This window comes from Anguilla anguilla, chromosome 1 (assembly GCF_013347855.1).
Source record: "Anguilla anguilla isolate fAngAng1 chromosome 1, fAngAng1.pri, whole genome shotgun sequence".
Classification (NCBI taxonomy): Eukaryota; Metazoa; Chordata; class Actinopteri; order Anguilliformes; family Anguillidae; genus Anguilla; species Anguilla anguilla.
Genome location: NC_049201.1, coordinates 17,823,037 through 17,835,881, shown reverse-complemented (window position 1 = coordinate 17,835,881; position 12,845 = coordinate 17,823,037). Strand labels below are relative to the sequence as shown.

General features: G+C 43.7%; 1 protein-coding gene across 4 annotated transcripts; it reads left to right on the top strand.

The window, feature by feature from the left end:
- The first annotated feature begins 2,675 nt into the window (after positions 1 to 2,675).
- LOC118207535 (protein farnesyltransferase subunit beta-like) lies at positions 2,676 to 12,483 on the top strand. 4 transcript variants are annotated; one of them, XM_035381216.1, is made up of 12 exons: positions 2,676 to 3,025; positions 4,507 to 4,571; positions 6,494 to 6,566; positions 6,974 to 7,065; positions 7,539 to 7,685; positions 8,614 to 8,697; positions 9,295 to 9,381; positions 9,810 to 9,939; positions 10,429 to 10,561; positions 11,065 to 11,212; positions 11,709 to 11,823; positions 12,185 to 12,483. In XM_035381216.1, the coding sequence occupies exons 1-12, from the start codon at positions 2,921 to 2,923 to the stop codon at positions 12,296 to 12,298; spliced, it is 1,293 nt and encodes a 430-aa protein (XP_035237107.1). In that variant the 5' UTR covers positions 2,676 to 2,920; the 3' UTR covers positions 12,299 to 12,483. The 4 variants fall into 4 exon arrangements, with proteins under 4 accessions (XP_035237107.1, XP_035237101.1, XP_035237124.1 ...); XM_035381210.1 differs by having other exon boundaries at positions 2,676 to 3,049; XM_035381233.1 differs by having other exon boundaries at positions 2,678 to 3,025; positions 11,101 to 11,212.
- The last annotated feature ends 362 nt before the right edge of the window (positions 12,484 to 12,845 follow it).

Sequence of the window (12,845 nt, the reverse complement as noted above, 5' to 3'; positions counted from 1 at the left end):
CCTTGGACATAAGTAAGTAACTGAATAAATAAACCAATAAATAAATACATCTTGGCCTTGCCTTGGTTGCCATCATAGAGGTCCCCCCTTGATCCTTGACATGAATGCTGTCTCATTGATGTACTACCACTGTAATGTCAAAAATTATTCCTTAGAATTAATTCTGTCCAATAGAAATAAGAAATATGTTATTTAAAAGTAAAATTGGTTTTCAGATGTTGCAGGGATTACCACCATAAATAGTATAGCGTAGAACCATAAAATACCATAAATGAAATGAGTACCAAAGGAGGGAGTGCTATGATGTGTGGATGGGATGGGAACCAAGATGCACATCTGAAAAGGTGAGACTCTGTGTTAGAAATTAGCCAATGATTCTGTGGCGCTGATCACTTTGGGAAGTTTGTTCCACCACTGTGGGGTCAGTACAGTCAGGCATCACAACCGGGAGAAGCAACCATGCAGGAAAGGGAGAGCCAGTTGCTTCAATGTTCTGGAATTAACAGACTGACTGGAGGCTGGTGGAGCTGTTCTCTTACTGCCCTGTAGGCTAGCATCAAGGCTTTAGACTTAATGTCAGCTGTAACACGTAGCATGAGAAGTGAGATGAGGGTTGTGCCATGAGGATAAATGGGAAGATTGAAGACAAGTCGGCTGTGTTCTGTATTGCAGGATTTTTATTAGCAACAGCAGGGAATATGGAAAAAAGGGAACTGCAATAGTCCAGGTGTGTGAGTACCAGGGCCTGGACTAGGAGCCTTGCAGAGTATCTGGTGAGGAAGGGGTGGATTCTTTGGTGGTTTTATAGAAACAATTTACATGCCTGACTCTGCTACTGTATGGAGAGAGAAAGAGTGTTGGTCATTTTGGGTTACTCCTAGGACTCTTGCAGCAGAAGAGCTCTGAATGAGCTTTCCTGTGACACCTAAATTAAAAGAGAGGTCTAGCAGTGGTGAGAACTTGGAGGGAATTTGCAGCACCTAAGTCTTAGCCAGGTTGAACTTAAAATAACAGTCAACATCCAACTTGTCCTTCATTCAGACAGGCTGCAATGCAAAGTGAGACTTGAGTGTCAAATGGAGGGAAAGAGGAAAAACTGAGCATCACCAGCTTAGAAATGGCATGAGAACAGATGTGTGGAAATGACAGACCCAAGAGATTCCATATAAAGGGGGGAAAAAGGATAGAGCCTCGTAGGACACTTGTAGGAAGGGCCTAAGGGCAAGGACCTGACACAAGCTACCATATTTTAAGACCCTTCCAGACTCCAGAGATAAATGTTTCGATCCAAGAGCAGTACCTGAGATCCCAAGCGAGGTAAAGGTAGAATGGAGGAGCATATAATCTACAGTGTCAAAGACTGTAGAAAGGTCAAGCAATATTAGAACAGAAGAGAGGGAAGATGCTCAAGGTGACAGAAGTTATTTGATAGAGATATAGATCTCTAACAAAGAAAAAGAGAAGGACAGACAGAGAAAGGCAGTCCCTGTGCATTAATGAGCACTGAAGCCACTGGAACTGGAAAAGGTTAGTGTGTGACAGTCAACACAGTACATTCCAGGGTTTTGGAGTAATGGGGGTAGGGAGACTGGCTGATAATTCTGGAAAGCAGAATGGTCTGGAGAAACTTCCTTGAAGGCTGTGGATACAGTGCCTGTGGACATTGACGTGTTCATAATGTAATAGATAAAATGGGGTTATTTTGCATGAGATAATCTGGAGATAGGGGAATGGGCTTCAGAGTACAGGTGAATTGTCAGTGTGATGTCAGAAGGTGAGGCAGGTCAACATCTGTAAGAGGGGACACTCAGGTGAGTCTCAAGTCAAGTCTTCTCTCAACAACTCAAACAAAATCAATTTTATTTGTACAGCGCTTTTTACAGAGAACTGTCACAAAGACAGAGTAACAGAAGGAGAATTGGGCAAAAACCTGGACTGAACCCCAAAAAGCAAGCAGTGAGGTAAAAAAAAAAAAACACATTCTACCTGTGAAGTAGAGGTAGAATGCCTGTAACAGGAATGTAATAAGGGATTAATCACAGCAAATAATCAAGTGGGTTGAGCAGGTTACAGTTGAGGTTTAAAACTATCAGGTAATGTATATAGTCCAAATGAAGGGATGTATAATATGCTGTTCAGAGGGGCGAGGCAATGCATTTGTGTGAAGGTGTGAGCTTCAACCAGGGGAGGGGCAGGGCTGGACCTTTCTGCAAACTTCTGTGCAATCTGTGTATGTTCCACTTGTCTTTGAAGTGTTGGATCAGGTACGTTTGTGTTGTATCACATTTATGTGTGTTTCCAATCGTCTTTTAAATTATAGGACAGGGAGTCAGAAAATATCAAATGACATTCAGCCATTCATTTCAACATTCATTCATTCAACATTTGAATCCATTTTCAAAGCTGTTCTACAATGGGAAAAAAAACACTGTTCTCTTTAAACCACCTTTACTGATTGTCTCATGTTAAATATACAGTACGGCATAGCATGTTGTCAAATCAAGAAATAGAGCACCTGTATGTATGCATTCTAACTAGCTAGAATTGTATTTGCGATATCCTCTAGAAATGAATTAAAGCTAAAACGCCTTGCCATACACCTGCCCTAAGCACGTTTCTTGCGATGCCTTCTCCGCTGATACTTTGAAGTATACCGCGGCGCACGCTCATTTTTTAAACCGCTAGGGAGCGTAAAGACGCTGCTGTCTGTTGACCCACGAGAGGATTATCCTTCAGCAGCCAATGTTTCCGAATAGGTTCTAGATATTTAGACACGGTACCGTCTGACTCGCCGTCATTGTAATACGCTCATCAGTCACCGACTGACTCATCGCTGCAGAAAGTATTTTGTCACCATCCTTTTTGCAGGAAGTCGTAAGTGAAGTAAAATCTTTTAGCTCGCGTGTACTTTTTTGTGTTCATGGCTATGGAGGAAATGTCCAAAACGTTACGGTGTTTTCGTGAAAACCATACATTGGAATCGTTTAAAGACGACAACGTGAAGACGGTAACATCAATTCAGCAGGTAGCTCATCTGCTAGTTAGCCGGGTAGGATTATGCACTAACTCGTGTATTGTTTGACTAGGTTGCCAAGATTGCTGTTTAGAGTTAACTTGGAGCCAAGGTTCATACTTCATCGATTGCCTAGCGCTGATATAACATTTGATTTGACTATATAATAAAATTTCGTGCGAAAGCTAAATCGCTCGTTTTAATCAAGTTACTGGTTATAAATAAAAGTTACTGCTAGCTAACCGTTCTGTTAGGCAAAACTGAGTGCATTGACGTAATTACTGTATGTAGAGTTCAGCCAGCGATTAGCCATTGCACTAATTCCCAAGACAGCAAGATGGGCTTTCAAGCTAGTTGTTCAGTTAGCTACTTAACCTGTCACCCGAAGAACCACCGCAGACTACTACCAGCCAACGACGTGTATGCTTATTATGTTCAACTGAATTGCTTTAATTGGGAAGGATGACGGGCTCCAGCTACTGGAACAGTGGTAAATTTTGTGATAGTTTGCACTTTCTAGAACATTGAAGAATGTGATAAATTACTATGCAATTATGCTGAACCCAGAGAATACGTTATCTAGAAAAGTAATGCATGTATGGATTGTATTTGCATATGTCTCAAACCGTTTTGTAGAGAAGGGATGGGTGACTCGCTTCAACTAGGCTACCACGAGACCCAAGCAAAAATCAATATTCAACACACTCAAATAATCATATATGAGAATTAGATTATTTAATCAAAACTTTCCAAAGTTATTTTGATATGTTATTAATTTATTATGTTTGTAAATTCAGTTCATTAATTTGGACCATTTGGACCAGAGCTACACTTGTACCATTTTCACTTATTTGAAATTGAAACTGCATTTATTTAAAGCAGCGACAAACAATGGTAAAGATCAAGTGTTTCAATGTTTTCATAATTGCAAACAGAGGAAACTATATGATCATGTATATGTGAGAGATATACATTAGATAAAAAGGTGACATGTTCCTTATTTAAAATACACATTCAGTGGGTCATGGGTTGCATGACCCATCCTGTATGTTCACACATTTGGTGGTTCTTCTGCCACTCCAAGATCTAAAGATCTAAAGCTGTGCACACTGTACAGTGTATGACATTGTGTATGACCACGGTACACTGCAGTCTAAGCTGAATGTTTTGTCAGTGGTATAAAGGGATCATTTTCACATATTTCCGCCTTGCGCCCTTTCTCCGTTAGAATCAAGACACGTTTAGGGATTACATACCCAGAGGTGAGTAAGTATGAAATAATTAAGGAAACTGAATACAGAAGAAGTACTGTAAGCATCGGTCATTTAATCAGTTACATCAACAGACATTTTCATAAAATGTGATTTTTATGAGATCTGACCAAAATTATAAAAATGCAGCCATAATTACATAGTACTAATTTGGTGTGCATGCACTTGAACATTGCTTGGTAGTTTTGCCTATCTGAATTAATTGTGTTTTATGTCATTCAGAAAAAAGTTGAAGGAACTATTCAAGACATAATCAATGCTTACCAGCAAAACAACATTTTACCACAGTAAGTAACATAATATTCTGCATAACTAGTATAATTTAGAATAGTAAAACCTTCCTTCCATCCAATTGTCTTGAATATAATGTGCATTCACATCATACAATCAATGTCTGGAATTCAGTAAGTTGAAATCGTAATTCCTAAAATCTGGATATTATTGGCACAAACCCACAGCAGTGGAACTTCGTACGCCACTCTAGCAGCAAAGCGGGTGAAAGGTAAAACATTTCAGAAAAGCAAATATTGTAATATTGTATTTCAGTAGGTAAACAATCTTTCAGCAATGACCTGACATAATTAGGTGTAATGACATCACAAAGCTGACAATATGACTTGTATTATGAGATCACCTTCATCTCCTTAGGTGTGTCCTTCCGTCCCGTTCTTTGTCCTGAAAGTAGCCTAATGTTTTTAATTACAATGCAATACTGGGCTAACACTGGGGATATCCATGGCAACCACTGGTAATAAACAGGTTGGGAGCCAGGTGAACATTTTTTGCTGCAGTGAGTCATGCTTGACTGGTGCAATGATTGTGTTTATTTTTCTTTTAATCCAGGGTGCATTGGAGCAGATTGGAAGCTATTGCATGATAGTATTGATGTTTCTCCCTTGTAACAATGTGCATTGACGTGGTTAAGGCTTTTTTGTCCACTTTCATAATATCTACATTGTGTGACTCAGTGGGCACTCTGTGTTATTGGGAAGTGTAGGGCAAGCCTTTAAAAACACCAAACAAGTGGAAGTACTCTGTCTATATGACACCAACACTTGTGGGATTACTGTATTAATTTATGTGTTATAGGATAACCACCTTTACTTATTTGAAAAGCAAGAGATTGAGAGAGATGTCACCAAGTAGCTTCCTTCACCCCATCTCTGTACTAATCCTAATCCTCCAGGGGTGAATGTATTGGAAAGCACAGTGTTTAAGAAGCACCCTTGACATGGTCAATTGATCCATGACTAAATGCAGCCTGGCCAGCTTCACCTCATCTAAGGCCCATGCACTTAACCAATCCAGGCATCTCACAGTGTCACATGACAAGCTAGGTTATTACCGCAGAGGGAGAGGGCAGTAGCTTGCTTTCTGAACTGCAGAGTGGGGGCAGTGGGGGAAGACTGACTCACGCACATTATTATAGATCATGAGGTACAGTTTCCTTGGACACCTGTTTGATGGACAGATGAACTGCCACACAAACCTTGGATCCTACACTTTGATGCAGGTGCCACATTATACAGTACGTGTGTACAAAATTAAACATGTTTATATTATTAAAAATGACTTAAGCATGTATTTTCACAATGTTAAAGAAACATTTTGTTTAAATGTTAGGCTTGTTCTTAATATGGATCAGCGAGAATAAATAATTTGTGCTCCAGCGTACATAGTGACTGTATAGTTGTATTATGGTTGGTAGCCTGTGATTATGTGTGGAGAGGCAATGCCCTGGTGATGCTAAGTAACCCTCAGACCTTCTGTTTCAGGTTCTTTTAAGGGCAACTAATCGCACCAAAATGGCACTCACGTGTGCAGAGGTGCAGACTAACGGAGCGTAAATAATGAAAAAACAGGAAATCGCACACTCTGGTTCCTCCTTGCTGTGATAATTAACCACCGCCTTTGGCAAAAGATGCCATCGTCAGGCCACCCTTTCAGATTTTTCATAATTTCGGCAGCTAATCGCAGCAACCGGATCATCTTTGTTTGACATGCCCTCATCATCCAACCCAGGCGCATTCTGCCAGCTGAGACTGGGGCACAGGAAGCCAGGTTCTCCAGCATTTATCTTGTGACACAGACTGGCTTGGAACCCAAGGGATTGTGTTGGAAGATGTGTCCCCTCCTCAGTTTTGTGTCTGCCTACACCACTGCGCCTGGGCTGACTCTGACTTTCTGTCTCTATGCTTGTCTTCTCCAGGCCTACATTGCTCAGGGAGCAGCACTGCGTTTATTTGAAGAAAGGCTTAAAAAATATTTCTGGTGCTTATGAGGTATGCTCTACCAATGTTGGAAGATATAGGCTAAGCAAACATAGTCGTCTATATTTTATTTGACGGCTTCAATTGCATTTAGAGCAGGGGTTTCAAACTCCAATCCTGGAGGGCGCGGTCTCTGCTGGTTTTCTTGATTTCCTTTCAATCAGCAGCCGATTTAGACCTGGGAGACGGGTTGCAAACTCTATCCAAGTACAGAAAAGAGAAAAAGCTAAGAGGGAGAAAAATTCCAGTGGGCATTCTCACAAGACACCATTTCCATTTCTATACAGAAGAAACTTTGTGATTCATTAAAAAAAGTCCCAGTTGATCTTTTGTCTGGTTTCCCCTGTATGGGTTTTGTTGGAGCGTGTATGTGCTACTGTGTATGAGTGTAAGAGCTGAGTCTGTGTTTTCCTGTCTAGTGTCTTGATGCCAGCCGCCCCTGGCTCTGCTATTGGATCCTACACAGCCTGGAGCTGCTGGACGAGCCTGTGTCCGCCTCCATATGCTCAGAGTGAGTAAAAGCTGCCAACTGGCCGTCCTATGAAAGATTAGAGCTCGGATCAGCGCATGGCAAGAGCAGTGTTTATATTCATCAGGGGGCATAGACTTTTGACAACCCGCCATGTCCAGCGCCACTCGCAGGCTGTGATTGGGTGGTACTGCTGGGACCCTCAGCACACACTTGGCTGTGTGGTAAACCATGCAGGCACTACCTGAAACATGGATCAGTTGGGTCTGTGTTTACAGTGGCTACAAAATCTAAATGGCAGAGTTTCCACACAAGAAGATATTCAGGGTTGGTCCTATGTCTGAAGTGTTTTGAGGGGGTGCTGTGAATGAATTTTGCAGGGCCTATGGGCAGAGAACAGTGTGTGGTGAGGGGTGGGGGAGGGGGTGGTCTTGTGCATGTAGTGTGGGGTGGTGGGTGGGGTTTTGGCTGGGAGTGCTCCTGAGACTTGACTGTTCCTCCCCATTGTGTTCCAGTGTCTGCAAGTTTCTAGCCAGGTGTCAGAGCCCAACGGGAGGGTTTGCCGGAGGTCCGGGTCAGCAAGCCCACCTGGCACCCACATATGCTGCTGTCAGTGCTCTCTGCATCATCGGCACACAGGAGGCATACAACGTCATTGACAGGTAGCGTGCAGCCCCACAGAATTTGTAAAGGGACTGACTATGGCCACAGATGGACTCCAGATTACAGTTTCCACATGTACGTACATACTCATAACAAAAATGTCTGTCATCATAATATTCAAATTCGACCCATGTCAGTGCCGACTGGCCAGCAGCCCCACAGGGGTGATGCATAATTGGCTTCGTGCTGCTCAGGGATATGGCAGGGATACAGTGGGTAGGCATAGCCAACATTTTTCATTGCTCAAGCAACTCCTGCTGGATGTCCGAGCGACCTTGGCTAGCACTCTGCGCACGCATATAAATGTGTCTTCTCTGCCCCTGGTCTGCTCATGTGCAGCTTGCAGCTGCGGTGTGAAAAGAAGCAGTTGGCTGGCCGGCACATGTTTTGTAGGAAAACCACGGATAGCATTCACTCTTCTAAGCCAGCAGCAATGGTTGTTAATGCATTAAGCTTTAACAAAAAAAATGTATTGGGTCGTTACAGCCTCACATCTTAGAATAAGAACTACTTGTTTATTTGTAAGGAGACATTTTAAAAATGATTAAATTTATATCTAATGAATGGTGTTTCTTTGCATATGTATACCTAATTCTTGATATTATTACTTTAACTTCAAGTTTTCCTTATGTTAGACACTCAGATTAAATGTCTACAGCACGGGTGTCCAGTTCCATCCGAAAAGGGGCGGTTGCAGACTTTTGCTTTAGCCCAGCACTAAGACACCTGATTCTGCTTATCATGGTGTTGATTGAAGAATATTATTTCATTAGTGGAATCAGGTGCCGTAGTGCTGGATTAAAACTAAACCTGTATCCACACCCGCCCTTTTTGGTTAAGATTGGACACCCCTGGTCTACAAGATTTCACACGAACCAGCTCTTAGTTCAACTTCATACTAATCTGGGTCTGTTTGTCCTCTCGCAGAGAGAAACTTCTTGACTTCCTGTTCTCTGTGAAGCAGTCAGACGGCTCCTTTGTGATGCACGTAGGCGGGGAGGTGGACATCAGGTGTGTGTCAGTCACAGATAAGTCTCATCATCTGATTTTGGAGTCTCAATAGCCCTTACACTGAGTGACAGGCAGACAAAACCGTGACAAGAGAACGGTCACCTCTCTCAGTGGTACTTTAAAGTTTTCGAGGCCTGCCGGTTGAATCCAGAAGGTGTCCCTGAGGACGACGTGTACCAGGCGCCGGTCGGCACTGGGCACAGAGGGACTCCTCCATCAGAAGTGGAGCAGGAGAATCGGCCATTGTCCCCGGCCGTCATCTGATCTCAAGCAGATGCCAAAATGTCTGGGCCTCTCCAACTTACACAGTCATTCACAGTCTCACCCAGCCCATGCCCCACTGATCTGTATTTGATAGCCATGGTATATTCCTATATTTAGAAAGAAAAATGACAGGTCCTTAGACGCCAAAGCGATGAACGACCCATCGGCAGTATTAATGTACCACTGCTGTTCTGTCTAAAAATACCTCAACATTTTGAACATCTATAAATGTCTTGCATCAGTAAAATGGGCGCATGGCCTTAAAGAGCCGTTCCCCGCAGCGTGGTTCTGCTGTTGTTCGTATCCGTTCGAAGTCTCTCTGCTGTCTTGCAGGAGTGCGTACTGTGCTGTGTCTGTGGCGTCTCTGACCAACATCATCACGCCCAAGCTGTTCGATCGAACCCCCAACTGGATTGTCAGGTGAGGGAGGCAGAAACACAAGAGGGTGCTGTATTGAGCCTCCATTCTTCATAACTAATTACGCTAAAAGTGGAAATGGAAGTGCTTCACTTTGTGTAAAAAATGCTAAGCTAATGCAGGAGTGTGTTTACAGTGTAAAAAATAACTGTGCAAAGCGAGTGTTTTATCTCTTGTTGTGCTGGAAAAAGGAAAAAAACTATCCAAAAAGACAACCTACAAAATAATCAGCAGTATTCAGGTATTCTGTCTAATATTTGACTCGGGTTATTTATTTGCAAAGCGTGTGGTCTGGTTTCTGCTGAACAGTATACTTTTCAGTGCCTGTCTCAGTTCCTTTACCCACTCACATGTTACTGTGTCTAAATCACCTGTAGACTCCCTTGTACACGAGCATGTGATCCATACGGCGCTCTCCTCTCTCCTCGTAGCTGTCAGAACTGGGAGGGGGGTCTGGGGGGAGTGCCGGGGCTGGAGGCCCACGGGGGATACACCTTCTGTGGGACGGCAGCCATGGTCATCCTCAGGAAGGAGCACATGCTGAACCTCAAATCCTTGTTAGTAAGTCAACCGGCCAATCGCAAAAGCACAGGCTGTTCACATATGCAAAATATACAATCACCACTATCCATCCATCCATCCATTATCTATACCCGCTTATCCTGAGCAGGGTCACGGGGGATGCTGGAGCCTATCCCAGCCTGGACAGGCTGCCAATCTATCGTAGGGCACTCACACGCTCATACCTATGGGCAATTTAGAGTCTCCAATTAGCCTATCAGCATGTACCTGGAGGAAACCCACGCGGACACGGGGAGAACATGCAAACTCCACACAGAAAGGCCCCAAGCCGAGATTCGAACCCACGACCTTCACCGTGTGCTGCCCTACAATCATCAGCTTAGATATATTCAAGTTCAAGGTTTTGAAACCAAGATCTTGCCCCATAATGTTAGGCCTTTTTCCATGCGTGTGGTTACTAAAACGGTAATGTTTCGTCCAGCTCTGCCTGCCTGCATTCAGTAACTCATGGCCGCTCTCGTCCTTCAGCGCTGGGTGGCCTACAGGCAGATGAGGTTTGAAGGTGGGTTCCAGGGGCGCTGCAATAAGTTGGTGGATGGGTGCTACTCCTTCTGGCAGGCTGGACTGCTCCCACTACTGCACCTCGCACTCTTCAGAGAAGGTGAGCTTCCTGAGAGACTACCTCACTAATCTGGCACACAACTGCTTCCCTGAGAGACTACCTCACTAGTCTGGCACACAACCGCTTCCCTGAGAGACTACCTCACTAGTCTGGCACACAGCTGCTTCCCTGAGAGACTACCTCACTAGTCTGGCACACAACCGTTTCCCTGAGTCTGCCAGCTACTGTCACATGACCTGCCAACAGACACATACACTCCCCTATGAGAGCCCCTTCCTACAAACATACAAACTCCACTGAGAGCCCCTTCCCACAAACATGTAACCTCCTCTGTGAGACCCCTTCTTGATCTGACCTCCTCTGTGAGAGCCCCTTCTTGATGTAAACTCCACTGTGAGATCCCCTTGTAAACATGTACTTTCCTGTGACTTCCTCTAAAATGTAAACCGCACAGGGAGCTCCCTTCAGTAAACTTGTAAGACCGCCCTGTAATAGTGCAAACAAGCGTTGCCATAGGAACAGGACCCATCCAACTGTCACAGTACCCATCTGGACCCTCAGAGGTACTGTCGTTTCAGGGGACCGCACTCTTAGCACAAGCAGCTGGATGTTTGAGCAGCAGGCCCTGCAAGAATACATACTGCTGTGCTGCCAGAACCCTGACGGGGGCCTACTGGATAAACCTGGCAAGTAAGTGACTGCTTAAAGGGTTAGCCTTCTACATACAAACACATGTATACGCACAACTCATTTTCAATCCTCATACGATGCCAAACTGTATTCACGTTGTCACAGTCCAGTGCACAAAGCACAGGTTCTATTGTTTTTGGCTGGACCGCAACAGCGGGGCTAGCCCTACAAACGCGAATGTCTGTGACTGAGTGAGTGAGTGATGAAGTTACACCGTTGGTCGGCCGGATCGCGTGTGTTAGGTCCAGTCATATACTAGGTTTTAACCTGGTGTTATTACATTTGTTTGGCAGGATGAATGAAAGACAGCACTTCATTAAACACCCAGCTGGGAGTCAGGATGCCATCTTGGAACTGTACTGTCAGATAGGTGTTTTGGAGAGAGTGAAGGATGGTGTGATATCTTAGGTGTAACTGGTGGTTTGAATAGCACTGGTTTTTGGTAAAGATTAAGCTGCATACAAGTCATCGCACTGTCTGTGGCTTACCATTTCAGATCGAGAGACTTCTATCATACCTGTTACTGCCTGAGCGGGCTTTCCATAGCGCAGCACTTTAAAAACGGGGATGTCCACCATGAACTCATCCTTGGCAAAGAAGAGAACAGACTGGTATGTCACAGGACAAATGACCATGACACACAAACAAGCACCCAGATAATACATCACTTTACAAGGTGTGGTGTGAAAGAGACCAATGCACCAGAAATCCAGTAATGCAATGCAGCTGTGTTCATATGCCAACATGTGCAAGGGTGTAAGGCTATACTGTTCCATTTTCAGACCTGCTGTGCTTGTGGAGAGACCGCTTGATATTCAACACTGGCATCTAGTGGCAGAGAATAGTATTAAGTCATGAAAATTATTCTCTTAATGGTTGTGGCTTTGCTGCTGATTGCAGAGCAGGCTTGCATGTTTCACCATTGAAACATTTCTTATGTCAAATACATATTTTTTTTCTCTGTGTTATCAGGCACCTACAAACCCAGTCTACAACATCTGCCCGGAGAAAATAACTCAAGCGCTTGTACACTTCAATCAGTTGCCAGTCCCACTGCAAAGCGAAGTAGCCACCAGTGTGTCATAGATTTTGAAGGAAAGGCGTTGTTCTCCATTTTCTCCAAACTCTGTGTGTCCCAATATTTCGGATGCAACTCCGGATGCACTCAAAGACTCTAGATTCACTGGCACAAGAAGTCCTTCTTTGGCAAAACAGATTATGCAATTAACAGCTTGAGTAACATCTTACCAAGTAAACTTTTTGAATCAGTTCACCTGTGTCAGTGTGTTTTGAATCGATCCCTCACAATTTTTGAGATGTGGAACTTAATTTCAGTTGTGTACTAATCGTGTGTGTCTGTGCAAAGCTGATGTAACTTATTCTCACTCCACTGCGTACGACTGCTAATGAAGAGTCCATGTGCCACCGCTGGATAAAACCAAAATGTAAACTACAGTGGCTTGACGTCAGTTGCATACTGCAACTAATACTGTACAAGAGATGGTTCTGATGCTCCAGTGCTATTTGCACTACTGTAAAAGTAGGGCTTTGCACAGCCCCTTACATACTGATAACACTAAAATTATGGCAGTACTTTACACAGTTGTAACCACAGGCACTGTCAGCCTTCCAA